Source organism: Mustela putorius, unplaced genomic scaffold, assembly GCF_011764305.1.
Source record: "Mustela putorius furo isolate JIRA1106 unplaced genomic scaffold, ASM1176430v1.1 tig00000873_pilon_pilon_pilon, whole genome shotgun sequence".
Lineage (NCBI taxonomy): Eukaryota > Metazoa > Chordata > Mammalia > Carnivora > Mustelidae > Mustela > Mustela putorius.
The window spans coordinates 5,236,707-5,262,330 of record NW_025421504.1 but is presented as its reverse complement, the minus strand read 5'-3'; the positions used below and the strand labels follow the sequence as shown (position 1 = coordinate 5,262,330).

The window sequence follows — 25,624 nt, the reverse complement described above, 5'->3', positions numbered from 1 at the left end:
GCAAGCAGCCTTCTCACCTGCCCCCTCCAGTGTGTCCCCAGCCTGGATGCGGTTTCTAAAGTGCAAATAGAGGCTCACCGTTTAAGAGTGAGTGCGTACCCGCTGCCCTGAAGGTAAACGAGGCCATACAGACTGGCTTCCTAATTCTACGCTCATTTCTCTTTGTCTTGAAGGCCAAGCCCGCCCCTGTGGGTCTCCTTGCCCGGTGTCCCCTCTGTCAGGGGACTCAGTCAATGTCAGCTCCTGCCAGCTGTGCCCATGCTTACAGCCCTGCAGCTCTTCACACAGGGGCAACTCCTCTAGGTGTCTGTGGAGAGACAAAGCCGAATTCCCAGCTTCATGACGTTTCCAAGGGGACACTGATGCTTCCCTCCCCGGTGGAGGCACCACCCCAAGCAGCAGCTTGGAGATCTCGTGCCCCACAAGAGCTCGGTGTGCAGCATGGTCTTCTGGAAGGAGGCAGCGAAATGAGATGGCTGAGACACTGGGGCTTTGGAATCTGCCTCCAAGAAGAGGCCCTGCTATTTACTGTCACCTTGGGCAGGCGATTTAATCTCCCCAAGCCTCTGTCCCTTCATGTGTGAGGTAGGACAGAAGTCAGTGCAGCGATTCCAGAAGGTCCCAGCACCAGACAGCTTCACAGCAGTAACGGTGCTATAAGGGAACCCGTCTAAGAAATAAGCATAAACTCTCAGGAGTCCCGGCAAGTTCTAACAACGCAGTCGCTAAGAATACACCAATTTAATGGGTCCAAGACGAAGGCTGGAAATTGCTGGTAAATGAAGATCCTTCTGAAAGCGGTTCTGAAGGAGCAGAGAGACAAACATAGCCTGCTGGTACCCCTCAGCCTCGTCCTGCTCTGCCCTTTGTCCTCCAGGGGAAGGTAACCAGTCGCTGGCCGAGGGAAGCCGCTTCAGGAGTGACCATGGTTCTGTTAGTGGAATCCATCCATCCTCGAGTTTGCTGAGACAGTTGCCAAGCCGCCGCCCCTCTCCCGGCACCCCCGCAGGGAGAAGGGCAGAGGCGCCCTCCCAAGGGGCAGCAGTCTGGGTAAGGCCCCATGGGGGTCCTCGGGGCTCTCCACCCCCCACCCCAGCTGCAGCAGGGGCTCCCTTGTCTTTGGCCCCAGCTGCTCTGGCTTTGTAGCAGGTGGACAGGAGAGAGGCCTCTCTACTGGTCCCTCACCTACCCCACTGTCACGCCCAGCCCTGCCTCTGGGAAGCCCTCGTTACAAGAAATGACAGGCCAGAGTTTGTGAGGGCTGGTCAGTGAGTCGGGCAGCTTGGAAGGAGGCGGGGACTTTCTGCCAGCCAACCTGAGAGCACAAGGCTGCGAGGTAACACCTGGCTGGGAACGTGCCCTCCCTGCCTCCTCTGTGACCCCACTCGCCTCCTCGGTCAGGAGGATAGAAGGCGCCTCAAAACATGCGCTCTGACTCTATGTCCCAGTTAGGGAGGCAAGTCCGTGCTGTCTCAGCTGACTGCTCAGACAGGGAGGCCAAGAGCCTGCCCGTGGTGTCTCTCAAAAACACTCCCCTGCCTCAGAAGAGGCCCAGGAGAAAACATCTCCCAGCCACCTGCCTGCTGAGGATGGGGGGGGGGTGGCCCACAGAGCCCAGTGAGCCCTTGGATCTGAGCTGGAGGCCCGGGGGAGGAGAACCGAGGCTGTGGCTGGCTGGGTCATGGGGCACCCTTGGCATCACATCTCCCCAGAGGCCACTGGTCCTCAGGCCCTAGAGGCTGGATGTGCTCGCACCCTGTCCCCAGAAGAAGCTGTAATCAGGCTGTGGGCGCTCCCTCCTCAGAGTCGGCAGCCAGGGCGGCTGTTGGGGGAGAGCTTTCCGGGGTTGGAGGCCTCCGCTGAGCAGCCAGCGGCGCCCTTCAGGCTGAATGGGATGTCATATTGTAGGAGGCTTTCTTCAGGGTCTCCAGGAAGAACTGCTCATTCTCCAAGAAGTCACGGTCCTGAAAGCAGAACTGGGTAAGCAGTGCCCCCCCTCCCCGGATCCCTCCTGCACCCCCTTCTGGGAAAAGGGATGCTGGCTCGCAGGACTGAGGGCCACTTGCTCCCTGGCTCTGGGATGCAGTGGGGGTGGTGGGGGCACAGAAGTGAGACACAGCCATGGTGAGGCCCCTTGTCAGCACATGACTTCACCTCTGTAAGCCTGTCTCTAAACCGGGGATAATAACATCACCCGCCTATAGGACTGGGGCCCGGGGGATGGGTAGGGGCTCGTACTGCACAAACAGCTTTCAGCACGGAGCCTGGCACCCAGGGAATGCTCCGTAAGTGACCTCTCCTATCATTCCGATCACAGGGTTACTGGGAGGCTCCACCAAGATGGTGCAGGTGCTTCCCACAGAGCCAGGCCTGGAGCACGCGTCTTAGACATGCTTGGTGGGCATTCGGCCCATTATTCCGGGGTAGGGGGTGCTCAGCCCTCCCTGCAGCCAGACTGGGCTCCTTCCTGCCTCCCACCAGTGGGAAGAGAGGAGCCCTGGGCCCCAGGGGGCAGTGGGCAGCTCAGGCTGGGGCCGCCTGCTACTCAGGACACTTACCTGCTCAGCTGTGTGCCTCAGCAGCACCAACTTGGCGTGGAGGTGCGAGGGGCCCAGGCTGGTGGGGGGTCGGCCGCACTGGGACGTGGTGGGAGCAGGAGCCACAAAGGCTGCAAAGGTCGGGGCGGAGGAGGAGGTCAGGGGTGGCGGCGTAGCGGAGACAGCAGAACAGCCACAGCTTGACCCCTGGAGCCTTTCGCCATTGTGGTGGCAGCAGCCGGGCTAACCTTCTGGGCACTTCCACCGACTCTCAAAAGCCTTTGAAAATGCTCATGGGCGGCACCTGGGTGGCTTAGTTGTTAAGTGCCTGCAGCTCAGGTCATGATCCCAGAGTAGTAGGATCGAGCTCCGAGCCCCACATCGGGCTCCCTGCTGGGCGGGAAGCCTGCTTCCCCCTCTCCCACTCCCCCTGCTTGTGTTCCCTCTCTCACTGTGTCTTTCTCTGTCAAATGGATAAATAAAATCGTTAAAACAAAACAAAAACAAAAAGAAAGATGCTCATGGGATCCTACCTGGCAAGTCCAATGCTAGGTATTTTCCCAGCAATAATCAGGCAAAAGTGTAGAGAGAACTAATCAGGGAAATAATCAGGCAAAGGTGTAGAGAGAGAGAGAGATATATATATACAAACACTTCCATTGAGGTGTTGATCTTAGTGACAAAAATACCCACTCAGTAGGGAATCAATAAAAACACAGAACATAACGGACAACGATGCTGATCAAGAATTATGGTCAAATGTCAGGTGCCTGGGTGGCTCAGGGGGTTAAAGCCTCTGCCTTCTGCTCAGGTCATGATCCCAGAGTCTTGGGATCAAGCCCCACATTGGGCTCTCCGCTCAGCAGGGAGCCTGCTTTCCTCTTTCCTCTCTCTCTCTGCCTGCCTCTCTGCCTACTTGTGGTCTGTCAAATGAATAAATAAAATCTTAAAAAAAAAAAAAAGAATTATGGTTAAATGTTTAATCACTGATAGGAAAACATGTTGCTTGTGCATGTTTCTGAATGAAAGAAATCAAGGTAGAAAACAACGAAGATGATCTTGATTTCTTTTTAAAACACACACAGTGTAGAATGCTGTGCCCCAAAACGTTAAAGAATGAGGTTGAGGGACGCCTGGGTGGCTCAGTTGGTTGGGCAGCTGCCTTCGGCTCAGGTCATGATCCCAGCGTCCTGGGATCGAGTCCCACATCGGGCTCCTTGCTCTGCAGGGAGCCTGCTTCTCCCTCTGCCTCTGCCTTCCACTCTGTCTGCCTGTGCTCGCTCTTGCTCACTCTCTCTCTCTCTGACAAATAAATAAATAAAATCTTAAAAAAAAAAAAAAAAAGAATGAGGTTGAGAGTAACTTTTTATAAAGCAGCTTTCCTCTCTCTTATCTCTTAGTTTTCCCTAACAAACGTGTTGCTTGTGTAACCAGGGACTGGCGAGAGGACTTGAACAGGCCCCGACCTCCAGTGGAGGGAAGCTGCTCTGGGCACTGGCCCCCCGCGGCCGGCCCAGCCGGCGGCCCATCCTTTGGAAGCACTCACCACTCAGGCAGGAGGCTGCCGGGCCCTGGGTCCTGGGGAGCAGCATCGAGGGGCTGGAGGGCAGGTCCTGTCGGACATGGTCCAGCCGCAGCCTCTGCTGGGCCAGACTCAGATGCTCCTGTCCCCGACCCGGAGAGAGAAGGACGTGGCTGTGAGGGCGGGAGGTGGGAGGGGGTGGAGGGGCTGGCCGGAGCTGGGGGGTGGCTTGCCTGGTGCACGCGCTGCTCCTGCTGCCACAGCCGCTCGTGCTGCTCCTGGACGAGCTGCAGCCGAGCCTGTTGCTCCTGCTGCACCTGCCGGGCCTCGCGCAGCGCCCGCTGCCCCTCCTCCAGCTTCTCCGAAGCCACCTGCGGGAAGGCCCCGGGGTCAGCGGCGGGGGCTGTGGGGGGCTGCGCGGGCACCCCCCGCCAGCCCAGCCGCCAGGCACCTGGCTCATGCTCTCCACTTCCTCGGCGCGGAGCCTGGTGCGCAGGGCGGCGGCACTGATCCTCTCCTTCTCCAGCCTCAGCTCCTGGCGCTCCCGCTCCACAGCCTCCCTCTCGGCCGCCAGCTGATCTTCCTTGGCGCGGAGCTCACTGGCCCTGATCTTTAGCTCGGCTTGCTCCTGGAGACAGCAAGGCCTTGGCTCCGTGCCCCCCTCCGGGGCAAACTCCCCCCACCCCCCTCCTCCGCGGCTCCAATCCACCCTGACTCTGGGGGAGGCGGTGGGGCAAGGGAGTCCCAGGACAGGTCAGAGAGGTCTGGGGCCAAGCCTCGGGGCTGCCTCTCACCCCGGGGCTCAACTCGTCTGAACCCCAGCCTCCTTGCTTTAGAATATCTAAGGGGAACGTGATGACGACTGAATGCGAGAACGTGTATAAAGCACGGAGGGCAATCAAAGGAAGCTGTTATTACGAGATTATTGTTTTCATTTCTACGCTCCTGTTATCTCCAGGCACTCTGCTAGGCGGAATGCATCCCCAGAGAGGAGCAGTGGGGGCCGGGGAAGGAAGGGCAGGGCTGCTGAGCTCTCGGCTGCCCTGGAGGTTTGCGGTCTACCTTGGCCAGGGTGACGAGGGTGCCCTCCCGCTGCGCGTCTGCCTGCAGCGCCCTCTCCGCCTCACGCTCGGCCCGCTCCTTACTCAGCTTCTGCTGGGCATAGAACTCGGCCCACTCGGCCGCGAGGCGCCGCCGCTCCTCCCCACACTTGTGCATGACGGACTTCTGCTCCTCCAGCAAGGCGCTCTGGCACGAGGGGGCCCGGGCACGGGGTGAGCGTCCTTAGGCTTGTGGCAGGGGTCACCGCTACACCGCTGTACCCGGCGTGGTTGCACTCACCTTGGCTTTCTCCAGCTCCTCCCGTTCCATGGAGATCTGCTGGACCATGACCTTCCTCTGTTCTTCTAGAGCACGCTGCATGGACTCCACCCGGGACTGCTCTGCATTCACCCGCCATCGCTCCTGGGGGCCAGGTGAGTGCTGAGAGCACACGTTCCCTGGACGCTCCGCCCGCCCCCCTGTCCGGCCTGACTGCGCCCCAGGGAGCTGTGCAAACCACCCCCGCCTCCGCCTCTCCCACACTATGCCCCAAACACCTCTAGAGAGAGGTGCAGGAGGACAGGTGCCGAGCCGGGCTCCCAGGGCCCAGCTGCTGGGGCTGAAAGCCCGGCCCTTGGTGAGCTACACCAAGGCCTAGGAGCTCCGCGCTACCGCCGAGAAGCACTGGGCCGCCCCACAGGGCTGAAGAGCAGCCACAGCCCTGGTCCCCAAAATGCCAGCTGTGGCACTCTGCCTGCCCATCTCCCGTCCACCCCAAGGGCAGGTGTGAAACGGTGTATGCCAGGGACTAGGGGCCATGCTAGCATGAGCTTAGAAACTTGACTGTGCCTGGCCCGGGCAGGGGATTAAGTCACCAGAGGAAGAACTGAACACGTAGGACTCACAACACAAACACACCTGTTATCTCATGCTGATAAGTCTAGGGGAGAGACAGGAGCGCCTCGGTGGCCATCTCTGGCCAGTGGGTAATTTAAATTCTCTTCTATTTGCTAACTGCATTTTAATTTTTTCAGCATAATATATCACGTTATAACCCAGCATGAAGGAAAGGATATGCAGGAGTTCAAAAATGCATCTCTTAGAGCCCAGGGGGCACAGGCTTCAGTGGATGGAGGAATGTGACGGGCCTGGGCAGGAAAGGCGGGAAGGGGAGCGCGGGGGGCATCCCTGGGGTGCCGGGGAGACAGGCCCCGCCGGCAGGAGGGCGCGCACCTGCTCCAGCAGCCGGCTCTGCTCATTCAGGCGCGCCTCCATCTTCCCGATGATCTCCTGGAGCCGGCTCCTCTCCTCTTCCATGTCCCGCTGCTGCTGGCCCAGCCTCTCCTGCAGCGCTGGGGGGCCACGGGGCGCTCAGGGCCCGCCCACTGTCCCAGTGGGATGGAGGTGCAGGGAGTGGGGAGCCCATGGTCCACCTGGTACCTCGGAGCTGCTGGTCCCGCTGCCGGAGCCCCAGCTCCCGCTCCTGGGCGGTGGTGAGGTGCGAGGCCTCCACGCGGGAGGACAGCTCGTGCAGGCTGCTGGAGAACTTCTCCATCTGCTCGATGATGCCGTTCAGGGACCTGGGGCCGTGGGGACTGGGTCAGTCTGGCCTCGGGGGCCCAGCCCTGTGACTTGAGCCGGTGGGGCCCGGACGGCGCCCATACCGTGTGTGGGAGGTGGCGCTGGTGACCGCGTCGATCTCTCGGTCCTTCAGCAGCTTCAGCCGCTGCAGCTGCTCCTCGTGGTCACGGCGCATCTCCAGGATGGAGGCCCTGAGGGGAGGGGAGGCAGTGAGCACGGGCGCTGAGCTACGCCAGCGGGCTCGGCAGTCAGTGCTCGCGAGGTCCTTCCTTCTCGTCCTCCTCCAGGCACTGCCTCTGCTTCCCTGGCTCCCCATCCTTGTGCGTGTTGGGACCTGCATGCCACAGGCATTCCAATGGGGAGACTCCTTCTGTGACTTAGCAAAGGACACTTGACGTCGGTGTGTAGGTAGCCTTTTCCCGTCCGGCCAGTCTGAGAAGTAGGGAACAGCCTGCTCTGCCCACCGACCGGCTCCTTTATGTGCCCTTTCTTGGTTTTGTTCTCATCCAGACGGGCGCCTGGACGGACACGCCGGGCCCAGGAGTGTGAACCTCTTCCACAGTCTGTCCGTCACCAGACTCGGGCGCTAGCAGGCGAGGGCCTGGCCCTGTGCTGAGCTGGGTGGGGCCCTGCAGGGGTGCCCATCCGGCTGCTGGAGGAGGGCTGGGCCCTCCACCCAAAGGGGGCACTGGGCCAGTGTGCCTGGCCTCGGTCCTCACGTGGAAGGGAAGGGGTCGCGCCTCTGCTGCTCAGCCACAGCTCAGGGTCTCAGACTTCCTCTGGCTGTCCTCAAAGACAGCCGGGCTCTGCCTGTACCCCCGGGGCCTCGCCCTCACCGCTGCAGCTCCCGGAGCCGCTCCATCTCCTGGTCCTTCTCTTGCATGGCAGCCGCCAAGCGCCGCTGGTGCTGGGCTGTGAGCTCCGCGCGGGCCTGCTCGGCTTCTTGGCACTGTGACAGATAGCGGGCCGACAGCTCCTCTTGCTCCCGCCGCAGCCGCTCATCCCGTTGCTGGTACGAAGTTTCTAGCACCTTCACACGGCTTCTGCCAACAAAACACACAGCCATGGGGCTCAGAGGGTGAGGGCGGACAGCCGAAGAGCCGCTCCGGGCACATCGGCTAGGGCCGGCCCCGAGGCTGGGGAAGCCCGGGCGGGAGGAGCGGTGGGCACCTGTGAGCATTCTCGATGAGCTCCAGGTCGGCCTGGTGCTGCTGCTGCAGGCTCTCCAGCAACAGCCGCTGCTGGGCCCGCTCCAGCTCCAGCTTCCGCACCTGGAGAGGGCGGGAGGGTGGGGAGGTGGGCTCCCTGGGCCACCCTCCAGGTCGCATAGCCTTGCCCCCCGCAGCCCGGAGCTCCTCCGTCCTTCACCTGGGCTTCTAGCTCCGCCAGCCGGGCCTGGCTCTGCAGAAGGTCGGCCTGGAGCTCGGCGGTGCTGCCCCGCAGCTGCACCTGTGCGGCCAGGAGCTGCCTCTGATATTCTGAGCCCGGCAACAGGCTCTGCGCCAGGGACTCGGGGAGCAGGGGCTGGAGGAGAGGGGGAAGATGGTCCAGGTAGGGCACAGGGACTCAGCGGAGCGCAGCTACCTCCGGCCCTCCCAGGCCCTGCTCCTGATCTGTGGCCGCAGATGGGGACCGAGATGTGACACAAGGAGGCCGAGGATGAGGCCTTGGAGTTGTGCGGTCGTTGTCCGTCCCGTCCTCCCTCAGCACATGCTCCCCAGCAGGTGTTCCAGATTCTTAGAGCAGCAGCTGAGCCCCAGCAGCATCTCAGCTGTGACAGAAGCTTCCTTTGGCCAGGCCGCGTGTCCAGATGTTGGGCGCCTCTGGACTTCCTGCAGGCTGCCCGCTGCCCACCACCTCCAAAGGTGCTGCTGGGTTCCTGGGGCTTGGTCTCTGGGGTCTCCTCCCGGCCAGGCCCAGAGGTGACTGCCTCCCACGCCTGGGGAACAGGCGGCACAGCAGGGGGAGGCAGCAGCCATAGAGGCCGCTTTCTAGACGGAACAACAGGACACCCGCGGCCCTGCTTTCTGATTGGGGGATTCCTGGCTGCCCCCGTACAGATGCCAACCTCTACCTCCCTCCCGGAGTTGGCAAAGTAGCGGCCACATCTGTCTGACAGTGGCGAGGCTAGAGGGTGAGGGAAGCGCTGGCGGGGGGCATCAGACCCGCTGACATGCAACTCCCTGCAGGCCATCGGCTCAAACCATGGCCGTTGCCTCTGAGCACCGGAGGGTGGCTCTGTGGGCCTGAGGCCTATTCCTGTGTGTCCGCCCTGCCTACCTGGATGGGCACAGGGGGCCCTGGGTGTTCCTCGGAGCTGGGGACACAAGCTGCGGGCTCTGAAAATGAGCAGCAGAGAAGTGAGCAGGAGGCCCTCCCAAGGCCGGGAGGTCACATGTGTCCCTGTGACTTCGGGAGTCCGGCCCTATTTGTCTTCCCAGACCCCAAAGGAAGTTCAGCACCTCTTCCCCCGACAGAGGGGAAGCACAAACAAAGCAGAAAACCAACCAGTGCTGCAGAGGTCTCCGAGAGCTGTCCCCCTCTCTGGGTCACCTCCAGGGAGGGTCAAGGCAGTCTGGTTCCACGTCACAGGGGACCTGAGGACACAGAGATTGCGGGGGGCAGTGGTGGCAAGATGAGCAGCCTGCTGTGTAGAACACAGGGAGGCCAGGAGAGGGTTGGCGTGGGCTGTGAAGGAATAGGTTCAGAGAGCTGACTGGAAAGGCCTGGTGGCTGGCCATTTACTGAGAATGAGGACTTGGTCGCATAAAGGAGACGGGGCTGGCTTCAGGTCCCCTCGGTGGGTAGGCCCCATTCAAGGTGTCAAATACCATATGTCAGATGCGCTGAGTCGGAGCCCAGCATGGCTGCCCCTCATCTCTAAGGACGGAGGCCCATGCAGGCCCAACCCAGCCTCTCACCCGCCCCGGCCCCTGGGACATACCCGGAGGCGGCAGGCCTTGTTGGTAGCTTCTGTGCCGCTGTTCCCAAGGGCCCTCCAGCGGCTGCTTGCTCAAACACCTGAGTGCTGGGAACAGGCTGGCTGAGGAAGTAAATGTTACAGCAAAGGTGGCAGAAGGTTCCGTTAGGCTGGACATGGCTGGGCCGGGACAAGGCCAGAGTATGAAGCTGCTGGCCATTTGTCCCCTCAGCGCCTCTCCTATTCCATCATCCATCTTAGGAATTCTCCTCCTGAGTCTGAGCCCCTGGGCTTCCACGACCCCTTCCTGATGGCAGAGCCTGCTAGGACACAGTGGATGGCAAGGACCATCTGTTGACAGTCTAAGGAAAAACAATCCACACCTTGCAGACACCAGAGTTAAGTTCAAGTTCAAGGCCTTATTCTGGCGCACATGGTTTTGTTGAGTTAGACCGGGGCTCTGCTTACTCTCTGGCCAGGTCCAGCTCCCTTTGGACTCCTCTCTTCTGCTGTCTGTGGTTCCCGCCCACCTTGGTTGGCTCTCAGGGCCAAAGGGAAGCTTTTCCCTCGGTTTCAGATGGAGGTCAAAGCTACTCTCCTCCTTGACCTCAGCCCTGGGGCTGGGTTACGTCCCCGGCCTGTCACACAATTGCCTACTTCACCTCTTCCTCGCTCGGGCCACACGGCATCTTGCCACTTCCTCCAGACGATCCCAGTCTTGCCCTCTTGCTCCGAGAGGTCACTCACTGTCCTGCCCCACAGGACTGCCACTTGGTGGCTTTTCCCAGGAGTCGCCCCTTACCCACTGTCTTCTCTGGGACTCCCCCAAAGCACGAACACATGTCATGTCCCTTAGCTCAGGCCAGCAGAGGCCCCAATAATTTGGACACAGGATTTTTTGGGACCCCAAGGGCACCGTGGGCAGGGCCCTTGCTCAGAGGCACCAGGATGGCTGCGCCTTCGTCACATCAGGTTACCCTCTGTCCCCACCTGATCAAGTCAGCCCTTGTGCACACGGCAGTCAGGGTAGGAGTGTCAACAGCCCCCCGCCTCCGATCCCCTCATGTCTGCACCGGGGCAAGGATGGGGAGCTCTCTCTGTAGTGTCCGGAGAGGTGAAGAGGCACAGTTAAGAGGCGGCGCAGGCCGGCACTCCTGACTGAGGCACCAAGACGGGCAAGGTTGGCCCCCCACACCCCTACCCGGCCTTCCCTCCCTTAAATAGAGGCCAAGCCTGTACCTGCTGGAAGGGGGACTTCCTACTGCCCCCACCAGGTTCTTCTGGCCTCTGGAGGCCTCCGTGTGCTCCTCCCTGGCCAGACCTTGCGACTTCTTCCGGGACAAGGCGTGGCTCAGCCAATCCTCTTCCTCCCTCTCCTCAGACGCTCCCAGCTGGGAAGCCTGGCTGGCTTTGGCAGGGAAACCCGCACCCTCCGTGGGTGGCTTTGGCCCCACAGAGGAGGAGGGCAGTCCAGCTGGGGCAGAGTGCCGGCTTGGGGCCGAGTGCTGGCTCTTGGAAGGGGGCATGGAAGGAGTGGAGAGTGCAGAGCCTCCCCTCTGAGGCTCTCTGACGGGAGAGGAGGGGAGCAGGTCGGCATCCTTGAGGCCCAACCAGTCGGCTCCTCCCTTCCTGGGGTGCGTGGGGCTGGAGGCCGCTGGCACGCTCTGCATGGAGCCTGGTTCCCCCTTGGTGTCTGCACCACCTTCTGCTAAGAACCTACTTCAAGACAGAGAGGAGGGGGTCTAAGACAGGGCAAGCAGCCATCCTAAGAGCCCCCTGACCAGCCCTTCCCTCTGTGGCTCCGGGCTGACTCCATGGCCCACATGAAGGAGTGAGAGGTTCCCTGGGGCTCCGTGCAGCCAGCCGCCGCCCAGCGAGCACAGTGCCCACGCCAGCTCAGGCGCAGTGGCCAGCTGAGCGCTGCGGGTAGAACGCCATCAAACGCAGACATCTTGAATTCTACCACGTGAACAGGGGACAAGTCCACCCCTAGCAAACAGCACCGAAGGACCACCATGGGCACGTCCAGAGAACAATGAGCTAGAGCAAGTGGTTTAGGTTTTCCCAACAATAACGTCTGTGTCCGTTTATTTGGCCACTGCCTAGAAGCATTACAGCCCCTGGCAGCGTGTTCTGAGGTCTAAGAATGTACTGGAAGTGGGAGAAATGTCAATTCGTGTGTAGGGTTATCTAGCTCGGAAGTGGCTGGCGAAGCCAACACAGCGTGGCATTGACACACGTGGCCGCTTACGCCTCCTCAGTCAGTTTGAGATTATTTCCAAATAGAAGACTGAAAATGTATCCCGGGAGAAAAACTCCAGATTCTGAAAATTCTATCCACTAACTGGAAGTTTTGCTACGGACAGGGATGCGCCTGCAGCCAGGCATCACAGTGGACCCCACGGCTGTTCTGGGGGAGCAGGTGGCGGGCAGGAGAGGCCACTAAAGTTCACGGTCTCCCTACCCTGGGACTGAACCACCTTCAGTGAGGTCGGCTGACCTCAGCTGTTTACGGCTTTAAGGGTTCCAGGTGGTGCGGGGGGCACTTCCTCCTTTTCCTTTCAAGGAGGCCGGAAGGAAATGGGCCTGGATGGGCAGGACCAGGCAGACCACCCCCTGCTTCAGCACCCGCAGACAGCCACCCCTGGGCCTCGTACACCTGGGTCCCCAGTAGGACTGTTGGCGGGATGGGGGAGGCTGGGGCCCCTCCTCCTTCCTGGTGGGCACCTGCCAGGCTCTCTTCAGGCCCTGCTTACCTGACCGACTGCCGGCGGGACTGGCGGCCCTCGCCGGAGCCCACGGTGGGCTGATAGGCCCCAAAGGTGAAGTCCTCATCGCCCCAGGAATCTTCCTTGTCTAGAAATGAAGAAGCGTATGATCTTGAGCAAGGGAATTTGGCGCTTTTGCGGCTGCAGAGCTCTGTTTGAAAAGACTGAGTGGCGGGGCACCTGGGTGGCTCAGTGGGTTAAAGCCTCTGCCTTCGGCTCAGGTCATGATCTCGGGGTCCTGGGATCGAGCCCCGCATCAGGCTCTCTGCTCAGCAGGGAGCCTGCTTCCCCCTCTCTGTTTGCCTCTCTGCCTACCTGTGATCTCTGTCTGTCAAATAAATAAAATCTTAAAATAAATAAATAAATAAAAAGACCGAGTGGCTAGCGTGATATGTCAGCAAGTGTGTAGGGGTGAAGCTGCCATAGGGGAGGCAGGGTGTGAGCTCGAGGCCTCAGGATCCTGCACACCGGGCATCACCTGTGAAAAAGGTACCGGTGGGGTCCTGCCCCAGGCCGACATTTGGAGAAACACTGGTCTAGAGCGATCTTTTCCAAACTGTGGGCTGCTACTTATCGGCAGGTCAAGAAAACAATTCCGTGAGTCGCAACCAATGTATTTACACATCTGCTAGTGCAAAAATGAAAAAACAGAACACTGAACACGGCAGTGATCGTCCCGTGACTCTTGCCCCGGTTACGACAACATGTGTCGTGATACACGCGGTTTCTCATTACAGGCTGCAGTACGAGCGTGGTCTAGGAGCCCCCCCCCCCCACCTCACTGCCCCTGCCCCGCAAGCGTCCTCACCCTGGGGCCTCTGGTACTTCTTGTCCAGCTTGAATTCCCTGTGCTCCCCAGTGCCTGGACGGGCCAGGAGTTTGGTGGCAGTGCCCCGACCCAGCAGCTCATCCAGCCTGGAGCGAGCAGGACGGGGCGCTTCCCTGCGGGACGGGACACACGCTGGTACACGTGAACGCGGGGGGCGCCGGGGGCCCTGTGCCGTGCCCGCCTTCTAGCGGGCCCCAGGCAGCTGTATGCACTGGGGTTCCCCGCTCCTAAGGACCCTTACTGGTCGCCCGTCCGCCTCCTCTCTGCTATGGGGCTGTCTCCAAACCCCAGGGTAGCCACAACATCATCTTCTTCATCAAACAGCACTTCTTCTTTCTTTTGGATCGGGGTGTCCCCAGGAGTGAGCGGGATAGATGGACCTAGAGGACAGAACGCAGCGCACAGGTGCCCACAGCCCATCGTGCCCTCAACTATGGTGTCTGAAGGGGTTGAGGGGGGTGCTTCTCTGCGACCTGGACCTCTGGGTGTGGCCGCAAGCAGTGCACGTGTCTGGTCTGCATGCGGGATCTGACTCCCCCCACCACCCCAAGGCTCCCACACCCCACCCCCTTGTTCAGAGACACTGCTAATCTCTTGGTCCAGGATCTGAGACCTGTGGTCCCGGCCTGGTGGGGTCTCTGGTTGGGCCAACTGCCTCTGCCCAGGACAAGCACAAGCCCATACTAACCTTGATCTCTGACTGGGGCCGGGCTCTTTTCGGAAGCCATTTTACTCTCGGTCTCAGGGGACTTCTTGGTGATTCCTTCCTCATCGTCAGAGAGCAGTCCTGCCAATGGGTCTTCCAAGTCTCACAGCCAGAAGGGAAAGCACAGGTCAGACTGCGTGCTTTGTTCAGGAAAACAAGCCCTAAACCATGTTGGTTGGGGGGGCGGCTATCACTCTAGGGGAGGTTTCTAGCTGCTCTAATACACGAACAGGCCACTCGGTACCCAGAGGACACACATCAGCCTTGGCAAGGAGACAGGGAGCTGGGGAGCAGCCCTGGGCCTGCCTGGGAGCCCCCAGACTCTGTTGTCTGTGCAGCCTTCTGGAAACGTCCCCCAGGCATCAGAAGTGAAGTAAAACATTCATGCATTTAGAAAAGGAAGGGAGGGCGCCTGGGTGGCTCAGTGGGTTAAAGCCTCTGCCTTCGGCTCAGATCATGATCCCAGGATTCTGGGATCGAGCCCCACATCGGGCTCTCTGCACAGCAGGGAGCCTGCTTCCCTTTCTCTCTCTCTGCCTGCCTCTCTGCCTACTTGTGGTCTCTTTCTCTGTCAAATAAATAAATAAAATCTTAAAAAAGAAAAAAAAAAAGGAAGGGGAACTCTTCTTATGCTTTATAAAACCATCAGGTTGATATCTGGCTTCAAAGTCTTGCAAATAAGTGACCCAAATCTCCTCCACCCAACACAACACCATCAATCCCTCCCTGAATTCCTGAGGAGCTGAACCAGTGGCCCGCGCGGTCTGCTCCTCCTCTGACACACAAGGCAACCTGACCCCAGGAACCGAGTGAGCATTCCCAGGATCCTCCACTCTCAAAACCAAAGTGTCCCAGAAGCGTGACCGCAGGGCCTACCATACCTTCGAAGGAAAACTTTCTGTACTGATGCCCAAAGCTGCTGGTAGAGGGAGGGGGCTTCTTGGCGGGAACAGCATCTCCTGTAAGAAGCAAACAGAAGGCAACGTCATAAGCTTCGGCCTCTCCCAGCCAAGGTCCTGTCACACCATGACAGAAGGACCCCGGGACGGCGCGCCCGTCTGCCTGGGGGGATGAGTGCTCACGGCCGTGCAGAGGACACCTCCCTAGTTCTCAAACAGGCTTCTGCCAGGGAAACGTGGTCTGGAGCCACCTCCTGTCCCCCAATCACATGTCACCCCAAACAGTCATGGACTTGGGAGGTACACAGGCTCTCACCACATTCCCCAGCTGAACTCAGATGGTTTCTCTGGGAGCTGCCATGTTGAACTCAGAGGGCCTGGAATCACACTAGGGAGGGAGGAAGCTGTCCCCTCCCCGACCACAGAGAGAGAAAACCCACAGGAATGAGAGCTCCCTTCTGAGTACCTTCCCGGTCCCCAGAGCGTCCCTCGATTCAAGGAGCTCTCTCCCACGCACCTTTCTCACTGGCTGTCACTATGCTGGCAGGTTTGGGCTGACTGGGCAGCTCTTCTTTCCCAGGACCCTTTGCAGCTTTTTTGCTAGAGGCCAGGTTAGACTTCTTCAGACCTAAGAGATCGGCATCCATGTCGTCCAGGTCCTGGAAAAGCGGGAGGGAGGGAGGACTCCTGAGCGATGCTCAGCTAGGCGGTGCTGAATGCCCCTGTGTTCCGAATGGCCTCGTGGTGATCCGGCTTCCATAGTCCATGGGGGACAAGTGGGGACCTGGTGTGGGGAACTGACCCTGACTGGCTTGCAGAACAGGCGAGAGGCCGGGCCGAAGCACAAGGTCCCCGCCGGCTCTGTCGCAGAAGAGCCCAGACTCGGGTGGCACCTCCACGCCACTTCCGAGCAGGGTCACCAACACCCGGTCCCCACAGCTTCTCACATGGGCTTAGTAAGTGTGTGTGGGGGGCTCTCTTCACAGTGGGAACAAGACAGCAGGACCCCAGAACTGAAGACTCCCAGAGGGACTGCCGCTGGGCCGTGACAAAGGGCCAGGCACCCGGCCAGCAGAGGAAGGCTGTCAGGGCCTCCCGCCACCACCCTCCCCTGCACAGACTTGCCAAATGTTGACCCTCACGAGGGGACGAGGACTTCCATCTGGGAGGGCGCTTGGCACCCCCGGGGCAGAGGTGTGACGAACACAGGGGAAAGGGGAAACTATGCAGGAAAAAGGGGAGTTGGGAAAGAAACCTGGACGATGGGGGGGCCAAGCGAGCTGGGGGGTGCGGGCCCAGCTCATGGGTCTGGAGGGGGAGACCTGAAGTCACCACCAGCAGCTCAGAGGACTGGAGGGCTGCGGCCAGGGGGGCCGACAGGCAGGCCCTGGGGGAAGAGTGATTTCAAGATGAGGTTAAAAAGGCTGAATATGGAGCCAAGAAGGGAACAGACTCCAATTCTTTAGCGCTCCCTTCCCACGCCCTCCACCCAAGGCTGAAAGCAAGCGCTCAGCCTCGGCCTGGGACCAAGAGTTAACAAGAGGGACGAGCAGCATGAGGTCAGGCGGGAGGGTGCTGCTGGCCAGCAGGACAGGCGAAGTCAAGGCGACTTAAGGTTTCAGACCCTGGGTAGGCCACCTGAGCCCTGGGGGATTACCTTATAAACTCTACAGAATTTATGTCTTAAAATTCCATTCCCAAGCTTAGCTTTGGGCTTGATCCCATGAGCGCACAGCTAGACTGAGGGGGCCTTGGCAGAAGATGTGGAGAGAAACACAGGGAACAATTAAGAAGCAGCCTTAGAGGGGTGCCTGGGTGGCTTAGTGAGTTAAGCCTCTACCTTCGGCTCAGGTCATGATCCCAGCTGGGGTCATGAGATCGAACCCTGCATGGGGCTCTCTGCTCAGCGGGGAGCCTGCTTCCCTTCCACCCGGCCTACTTGTGATTGCTGTCAAATAAACAAATAAAATCTTTTTTTTCTAAAAAAAAAAAAAGATTTTATTTGTTTATTTGACAGATAGCGATCACAAGCAGGCAGAGAGACAGTCAGAGAGACAGTCAGAGAGAGGAAGGGAAGCAGGCTCCCCACTGAGCAGAGAGCCCGATGCAGGGCTTGATCCCAGGACCCTGAGATCATGACCTGAGCCGAAGACAGAGGCTTAACCCACTGAGCCACCCAGGCGCCCCAATAAATAAAGTCTTAAAAAAAACAAAACAAAAAAGCAGCAGCCTTAGAGGAGATAGTCTCTCCTTCTTTTCCCTCCGTGCAGTTGTGTCTCTGAATGGGAGCCAGCCCACTGCACTTGGAGCCTGGTGCATGACCATGGCTCCCAGGGCATGAATCTCCAGGCACCAGGAATATGGACTTCTATCCAGAAGGACATGAAGGGCAGCAGCTCATGGATGAGCTGGTCTCTCAACTAGGAAGGGCTCGGGAACACAGATTGTAAAGGGAAGCATGCGAGGGACAGGGAAGGCTTGGCACAGGACATTCCTACCGCCCGCTCCCACTCCCAGAAGTGTGCAAGCTGGTTCTGTACCTTCATCGTCTGGAGCAAAGTCTGTGGGTCCGCCTCTGAGACGTCGGACACCTAAGTCCGCGGGAGGGCAAGGACACATGTTAGCTGAGGCCCAGTGAAGCTCTGGCTCCTTGTTCCCTTGCTTCTGCGACGGCTGAGGGCTGAGCAGCGGCAGAGCCCTGCCAACAGGGCACTGGCAGGAGGTCCTGCCTTCTGCTGGGACTGAAGTGTCCCCAGACGTCAAACCTACCCACGTGTGGAGACCCAGAAAGCGCTGCCACTTTCCGTCCCTCCTCAGTGGAAAGAACCCTTCCACGACAGGCCGTGGCTATGCCACTTCCCAACTATGCAACCGGGCAGCCGGGCAGCTTACTGGGGGAAGCACACTTATAAGGGGCAACACCCGAGACTCCGACACTTCCTGGGAGCCCCACTTCCCAGCTCATCCCACTGGGAGGAAGGAAAAGCCCGTTGGGTTCATATTTGAGTCCACTTGGCAGCCCTTGGGTATTATTTTAAGAACACACTGGCGGGGCACCTGGGTGGCTCAGTTATTAAGCATCTGCCTTCAGCTCCCAGGGTTCTGGGATCGAGCCCCACGTCTGGCTCCTTGCTCGGAGGGAGGCCTGCCTCCCCCTCTCCCACTCCCCCTGCTTGTGTTCCCTCTCTTGCTATGTCTCGCAAAACTTCTAAACCTTTGTGTGAGCCACTCCCGGCCACCATCCCCATGTCACTGCTTCTGGGGTCGGGGGTAGGTGGGGTAGGGAGCAGGGTGGGCCAGGCTCACCTCAGCGTCAGGTCCTGTGAGGCCTGCCGTGGTGCTGAAGGCGTAGTCCTCCAGGAGGGACCTGCGAAGAGATTGACAGACAGATAAATAAAATAAATTTAAAAATCTTTAAAAACAATCTGTTAAACCCATGTGGGGAGCATAGCGTTGATGACAGACCTGTCTGATCGCCATGCGGGACACCTGAGACCATTTCAACACTGGAGATCGACTGTACTTCAAAAGAACAAAAATAGGGGCGCCTGGGTGGCTCAGGGGGTTAAAGCCTCTGCCTTCGGCTCAGGTCATGATCTCAGGGTCCTGGGATCAAGCCCCACATCAGGCTCTCTGCTCCCTCCTCTCTCTGCCTGCCTCTCTGCCTACTTGTGATCTTTGTCAAATAAATAAATAAAATCTTTAAAAAAAAAAAAAAAAAGAACAAAAATAGCCACAGGATGGAAAAACAAGTGTTAACAACAGATAAGAGAGGAAAAACAGAGACTCTTGGGTGGCTCAGTCAGTTAAGCCTCTGCCTTCGGCTCAGATCACGATCCCAGGATTCTGGGATGGAGCCCCGCGTTGGGCTCCTTGCCTGGCAGGGAGTTCTGCTTCTCCCTCAGCCTGCTGCTCCCCGTGCTTGTGTGCTCTCTCTCTCTCTTTCAAATAAGTAAATAAAATCTTCAAAAAATAAATAAATAAATAAAAAAGAGAGAGGGAGAGAAACAGAAGTGCATTGGCTAAGATGAAGGCGGAGGGCAGAGCACTCAGAAAACTTCCTCTCAAATGTCGGAGCAATTTGGAAGAACAACCTGAAAGGCACGGATCTAGGCCAATTCTCTTACTCTGGGGTTGAGAACACTGATGCTCAGAGAGGTTCGGGAATCATCCAAGATCACACTGTAAGGAGCATTATGGGCGGGACTGGCAGCCAGGACTTCTGAGCCCTGGTCAGCTGGCTTTCCACTCCTCGGGTTCCTTCGAGGCCAAGGGGCGGAGGGGAGGGGAGGGACACCGGAGAGCAGGAGCGGGGCACACAGCAGGTGGAAAGCGGGGAGCATGAAGAGGTCACAGTACTTGGACTGAAGGGGTGATAGTCACTCAAGCCAGGCCTGCTCTTACTTCGTTCTAGCCCTGGAAGAAGGGAGCGTCTGGCCCACCCCTGTGGCGTCTCGGGCACGTGAAGCTAATTTAACAGGCTCCTCAGGTAGGGTCACTGCGAAGAGAACAGAAATGATGCCATTTGGTTAGTGAACTGGAGTCAGAAGAGGACTAGAAGTTCCTCACCAAGCTCTCCCAGAAAAACCTCCCAGGAGGTTCACCCTAAATGCCAGTGGGGGTCCACTAAGGAGCCCAAGTCCACTGCACCCCACGAAGGGCAGGAAGAACGATCCACTTCCAGCACCCAGAGCTCTCGGCTGGAACACAAGGCCCAGGCTCCGTGGGTTCTTCTGGGCCAGGTTGGGGGAGCCTCAGCCCGGCCGCCCCCAGTGAGCTCTCCATGCCCCAGGAGCCCTGCTCCTCAGTACAGCAGAGGGGAACATGCACCATATCCAGAACATGTAAGAAACTCTTCCAACTCAATAGTAAAAACACAACCCAAGTTTAAAAAAGGATCTGGAGAGACCTTTCTCCAAAGAAGATACACAAATGGCCAATACGCCCATGAAAAAGATGCTCAGTGTCATTGGTCACTGGGGAATTGGACACCACGAGCAGGCAAGGGTGGGGGGGGATTGGGGGGTTGGGGGGGCTGGTGCCGGGCCATGAGGAGCGCGTGTGACGGAATGAGCACTGGGTGTTACTGGAGAGTCACTGACCTCCACCTCTGAAAGGAAAAACACTCTGGATGTTAATCAGTTGAATTTAAATTTAAAGAGATGAAAAAAAAAAAACCCAGGATGAGATGCAACTGTATCTGTCCACACGAGGGCGGGCCTGATCAAAAAGACAGAAAATCAGCAAGAGTGCGCAGGGGATGTGGAGAGACTCGAACCTTCCCAAGCTGCCGGTGGGAAAGCAAAATGGTGCGACTGCTGTGGAAAACGGTCTGGTGGTGCCACCAAAAGTTAACCACAGAGTTACCATATAAATGATTCCATCACTCAGGATATGCCCTCAAAAGACCTGAAAATGTATGGCCACATAAAAACGTGTACTTGAACGTTCCTGAGAGCATCACTCCTAAGAGCCCTGCCCAGATGTGGAAACCGCCCAGGTGTCCACCTGCTGTGATGGGCAGATGGTCGAGCCACACACTGGGAGACGGTCCAGCCACAGGAAGGAATGAAGACAGGAGCGGCTCAGCGTGGGTGAACCACGAGAGCACCGTGGTGAGTGAACCAAGTCAGGTGCAAAAGCCATGTATGGAGTGATTCCGTCTTGTACGGTATTTCTAGAACAGGGAGGGAACGTGGCTGTCTAGGGTTGTGGGAAGGGAGAACAGGAGTGACTGCTTATGGGTGTGGCGTTTCTTGATGAAAGTGTTCTGAAATTAGATCGCAGTGATAATTATGTAACTTTGTGAACATACTAAAAGCCAACAAATTGTCCACTTGAAAAGAGTGAATTTTCTGTGAATAAGATTTCAATTAAAAAAAAAAAAGGAGGGGCGCCTGGATGGCTCCACTGGTGAAGCGTTCAACTCCTGATTTCCGTTCAGGTCATGATCTCTGGGTCATGAGACTGAGCCCTGAATCAGGCTCTGCGCTCAGAGAGGGGGCGTCTGCTTGGGATTCTCTCTCTGCCTATCCCTCCGCTACCTGCCCCACTCTTGATGTTTCTCTCAAATAAATAATAGATCTTAAAAAAAAAAAAAAAAAAGACTAAATCAAGGGATTCTGCAGAAGGAGCACTTACTCTCGTCCCCTAAAAGGTCACCAAGGACATCATCAATGGAGCCTAGAGCAAAGAGAAAAGGAACCGTCACGACTTCAGGAGGAAAGAAAGTCCTTCACAAGCCTCCTGACTTGAGACCTCCTCCAAATTCCAGGCTCTTTACCACCAGAGCATTCAGATGCTGGGACTGGGACCCAGCTCTCTCTGCGTTAACCATGAGACATTTCCCAACTCTCTAGCAACAGATCGCAATGCCTTGTCGAAGGACCCCAGGGTAGAAATGGAAAATAACTCTCTCAAAGGGTAACGGTGAGCATTTTCAGGAGAACCTGCATTCTACGGGACACACTGGCCAACAAGCCAATCTTCCAGACTCTGAATAAAGCCCCATGTGCTTCTTTGAGAAAAGCGTCCAAGATTTCTAGGCACACACAAGCCTCTTTTGTGCCAATAGCGTTCTCATGCCCGTCCATCTGAGACCTCCCCCTCCCCCAGTACTGGTCTTGAGACATACCTCCTTGGCCACTTTCCGAAGGGGGGGATCTGCGGGTAACCCAAAGTACAAGTACTAAATGAGGATTTGCACCCAGCTGAAGTGCCTTTACCATCCTCAATGCCAACTGTATACTTCTTGATATGGAGCCTGACAAGGCGTCCCTGGGGCCTCGCCCCTATTTATTCCTGGATTACTCTGAGGGCCAATAGGCAGCACAAGGAGTCCCCTATGAAGACCAAAGCTTCTTATGCAATTATGGCAGAAACTGGCAAGACTCATGTCAAGAACATTTAGATACAGGGGTGCCTGGGTTAAAGCCTCTGCCTTCGGCTCAGGTCATGATCTCAGGGTCCTGGGATCGAGGCCCACATCAGGCTCTCTGCTCAGAGGGAAGCCTGCTTCCTCCTCTCTCTCTGCCTGCCTCTCTGCCTACTTGAGATCTCTGTCTGTCAGATAAATAAATAAACAAATAAATAAATCTTAAAAAAACAAAACAAAACATTGAGATACAGACATGTCTAGGTTATTTTTGGATGAAAGATGGGGTATTATTTTTGCCTTAAGGGTGATATCCAATTTTTCCACTTACCTTTCAACCCCTTCTTGGTTTTTGGTGCCTAACATTGGAAAAACAAATCACATTAACAAAATCAGAACAGTGAACGTGGCTGAAACCAAGAATACAGAATAAATTGTTGTGCGTTTTGCCAGGTCACCAGAGGAAAAGGAGCACCAGTGGCATTTAGAGACAGAAGCTCTTTGTACTTTCCTAGAGTCTCTGAGAATAGACTCCTTCAGAGCACGGAAACAGCCCAGCTGTGGACTCCACTGTGGGCGCCATGGCAGGGGGCGGGGGGAAGAGAAGAGGAGAAGTCTCTCCTCTTCCCTGATTTCCAGATGCCACCTGCAAACCCTCCCAGGAAAGAGGTAACACGACTGGGAAGGTTTTCCTCTCTTCTGTGTCCCTGACTTCTCAGCACCAGCAAGGGACACAGACTGCTTCCGGCTGGCTATCCAGAGGTTCAGAATATAATAAGTGTGGTATATCAATTCTACCTCTACCTCTCATCATTCTTCTCTAGGGACCATATCCTGGTCCTTGTCACCCAGCCCCTAAAGATCTCCAGGCAGTCAAGACTGTGGGGGTGGGAGCAGGGGGTGAGAGCCTGCATTCTGCCTACCATCTCAAGGCTCTGGGAGCTGCTTGTAGCTTGTTCACGGCGCTGTCCAGCTCATCTGAATTCTGCTCACATCAGGCTCATTCTCCCTAATGAAGAAAATTCAAGTGGTTACTTAAAAATGATGTAGCTTCAGGGGCGCCTGGGTGGCTCAGTGGGTTAAAGACTCTGCCTTTGGCTGAGGTCGTGATCCCGGGGTCCTGGCATCGAGCCCCCGCATGGGGCTCTCTGCTTAGCGGGAGGCCTGCTTCCTCCTCTCTCTCTCTGCCTCTCTTGTGATCTCTGTCGGTCAAATAAATAAATAAATAAAATCTTAAAAAAAAAAAATGATGTAGCTTTAACAGTGCTTGGGTCCAAGGCCCATCAAAGTGTCTCTCACTTTACCCCTTCAAGGGTTTAAAATCTAGTTCCATAAATTAAAAATTCCTGATAGGGAGAGCTACTTAGATGAGAAGCAAAGTGCTCGGGGTGACTTAACGAGCTTTCCGGAGGCCTGGAGATCACTCACATAAAGTGCATCGGTCCTCAAGTCTTACCCTTGAAAGAGGGTGCAGGAGATGGTAGGTACCCACTCAGAAAGGAGCTGGGTGCCTGGCGCCATGGCCCATACGGAAAACCAGGCAACACCCACGGCCACATTTGTGCATTCGGCACAAGGAGCGGATGTGAGCACTGGTTTTACTCGTTGAGACTATTTTCACCGACGGTGGAAAATTTCCCCTTCACGCTAACTGTAAAGCCGACTTAATCCATTAGCAGCCAAGGGTTTGCCTCAGACTGTCACCCTCTCCTTACCCGACCTGAGCATCACCAAGACCGACCTTCCCATGCCTCGGAAGAAAGGAGTCAGAGGGGGTCATCTCTGTTTGTCGGGTGTTGCAGGTCCTGTTAATAGAATGCAAAATTCATCTGAAATTACTTACAGGGGCCATTCTGAATGTTTGTGTTTCTCTTTCTTTGTAAGGGCAATTTTCACACGACCTACAACTCCACAGTTTTTGTCTCACACCACATCTGAGAGCTTCTGCCACCTCCTAGGGATTCCGACCCAGCCTCTCAGAGCGGGGGGGTCGCTCAGAAGTTTGCGAAGGCCAAAAGTGCCACGGGGTACCATCGCGTCATCGCCTCTGCTCAGCCAGGTCCGTGCCCGGCATTTAAAAATCCTTCCGGGTCACCCTCTAGGTCCGGAGGCTCCGCGCCCCTCCCTGCGTCACCCCCTCCGCGCGCCCACCCCAGCTCAACCCCTCGCGCCGCCTCCTCCCCTCCCAGCCCCAGAGATCTCCCGGGTTACGCGCCATTCCCCGCGGAGGCGCAGCCGCTAGCCATAGCCGCGGGTCCAGACCCCACTCGAGCCCAACTCGCTTTGGCCTCCCACGCCGGAGCCCCGGGGACGCCAATATCTCAGTCGCTCGAAGTTCCAGAGAGCGGCGAAGCGCGAGGCATCCTGGGAGTTGTAGTCCTCGGTCTGTTCATTAACCAGAACCAAAGGAGCAGGGAACGCTGAGATAAACTACATTTCCCAGAGTGTCCCGCCACGGCCGTTAACCTCTGTTCGCGGCCCGGCGCGTTGCTAGGAGCTGCCTCCACGCCACTTGGGGAGAAGGGCGACCGGCTTCAAGGCCGTTGGGTTTCTTCCTCTCGCAGGCCCCGGGGACTGTCGGGACCTGGGTTCCAGTACCTCCTCTGAAGGCTGACCCGTGGCCGGGTGGGGCATGAGAAATGTATTAAGACTGAAAACTGACGTGTGAAACCATGAGCAATTATGTGTCCCACACCTCAAAGCTTAGGGAAGTGGCTGACGACCTACTGGCTCCATTGTGAAAATCAAAGCGGCGGGCGCCTGGGCGGCTCAGTCGGTCAAGCGTCCACCTTCGGTTCAGGTCACGATCCCAGGGTCCTCGCATCAAGCTCCGCATGGTGGACTCCCTGCTCCGTGGGGGTCTGCTTCTCCCGCTACTTCTCTCCTCCCGCTGCTTGCTTGCTCTCAAATAATTTTTGTTTTAAAGATTTTATTTGATAGAGATCTCAAGTAGGCAGAGAGGCAGGCAGAGAAAGAGAGGGGGAAGCAGGTCCCCTGCTCAGCAGAGAGCCAGATGGGGGGCTCCATGCGAGGGGAGATCATGACCTGAGCCAAAGGCAGAGGCTTTAACCCACTGAGCCACCCAGGCGCCCCTCAAATAATCTTTAAAAAGTAGTATCAAAACGGTGGAGCCAGAACAGAACCCAACATGGTCACCCAATAAAGGCACATAACACGTGTTAACCACAGGTTTTATTGAGGATTTTTTTCAATTTTACAAAGGAAAAAGGTTTGGCTTACCCACAGCCCCACGCCAAGCAGGGCTGCCGGGTCACAGCTGTCCAGTCATGGTTCAGAAGTTCTGGCCCCGAGCACCTCCTCGGTACTCGCACCTGCTCTGACAGGTCCAGCCAGGGATGGGTAACAATACATGCTAAATGCATCTTGTCAGGTAGGAACCAAACGCAAACCCTAACAGTAAAAGGGGGGAAGGGAGCAAGGAATTATACACTCTGAAGAATACAAGTAATATCCTTGAATCTACAGCAATTGGAACTAAAATGTTTACAAAGTAGTGAGCAGTCTGAACGTTATGTGGAAGGTTGTATGTTGGCTATCTGAACTGTGAAGTAGTCAACTGTATTGTGGCAAAACCACCTCTTTTGGTTCAGAATTCTTAAAATCCCTCCCCAATTTTTCATGATCTTCCTAAAATAATCAATGGCCCAATTAAATGTGTTGTTTAAAAATTTTTTGAGAGCCAGTGAACAATGGCGAGGAGGAGGGTTAGAGGGAGAAGGGGACTCCCTGCTGAGCAAGGTGCCTGACACGGTGCTCGATCCCAGGACCCGGGGATCATGACCTGGACAAAGGCAGACCCTTAGCCAACGGAGCCTCACAGATGCCCCCGTGGCCCAACTAAATTTTAAGCAAAATAAAAACAAAACAAAAAAACCCTTGGACTCTGGGAATTTGCAGGTCTGCAACAGCTAACACCTGGTAACTCT

At 57.0% G+C, this 25,624-nt stretch overlaps 1 protein-coding gene across 8 annotated transcripts; it reads right to left on the bottom strand.

The window, feature by feature from the left end:
* Window positions 1–491: 491 nt before the first annotated feature.
* FBF1 (Fas binding factor 1) lies at window positions 492–23,825 on the bottom strand. 8 transcript variants are annotated; one of them, XM_045085883.1, is made up of 31 exons: window positions 23,579–23,822; window positions 23,419–23,482; window positions 22,601–22,686; window positions 22,009–22,036; window positions 20,945–20,986; window positions 19,208–19,301; window positions 18,110–18,170; window positions 17,344–17,394; window positions 15,321–15,462; window positions 14,786–14,863; window positions 13,887–14,006; window positions 13,440–13,578; window positions 13,178–13,311; window positions 12,358–12,457; window positions 10,841–11,320; window positions 9,626–9,724; window positions 9,190–9,278; window positions 8,962–9,020; window positions 8,050–8,205; window positions 7,852–7,952; window positions 7,518–7,721; window positions 6,765–6,872; window positions 6,541–6,680; window positions 6,334–6,452; window positions 5,401–5,523; window positions 5,122–5,307; window positions 4,511–4,687; window positions 4,293–4,430; window positions 4,084–4,201; window positions 2,559–2,668; window positions 492–1,964 (listed from the first exon to the last, which is right to left on the bottom strand). In XM_045085883.1, the coding sequence occupies exons 3-31, from the start codon at window positions 22,601–22,603 to the stop codon at window positions 1,881–1,883; spliced, it is 3,483 nt and encodes a 1,160-aa protein (XP_044941818.1). In that variant the 5' UTR covers window positions 22,604–22,686; window positions 23,419–23,482; window positions 23,579–23,822; the 3' UTR covers window positions 492–1,880. The 8 variants fall into 8 exon arrangements, with proteins under 8 accessions (XP_044941818.1, XP_044941816.1, XP_004748929.2 ...); XM_045085881.1 differs by having other exon boundaries at window positions 7,518–7,724; window positions 23,393–23,482; window positions 23,579–23,821; XM_004748872.3 differs by having other exon boundaries at window positions 7,518–7,724; window positions 23,579–23,821.
* Between the last annotated feature and the right edge of the window lie 1,799 nt (window positions 23,826–25,624).

Coding starts and splice junctions, on each gene's coding strand:
- FBF1 (XM_004748875.3), bottom strand. Junction 7,953..8,049: donor TGGCGGAGCTAGAAGCCCAG/GTGAAGGACGGA, acceptor CGCCCTCTCCAG/GTGCGGAAGCTGGAGCTGGA. Junction 6,873..7,517: donor CGGCTCCGGGAGCTGCAGCG/GTGAGGGCGAGG, acceptor CCCTCCCCTCAG/GGCCTCCATCCTGGAGATGC.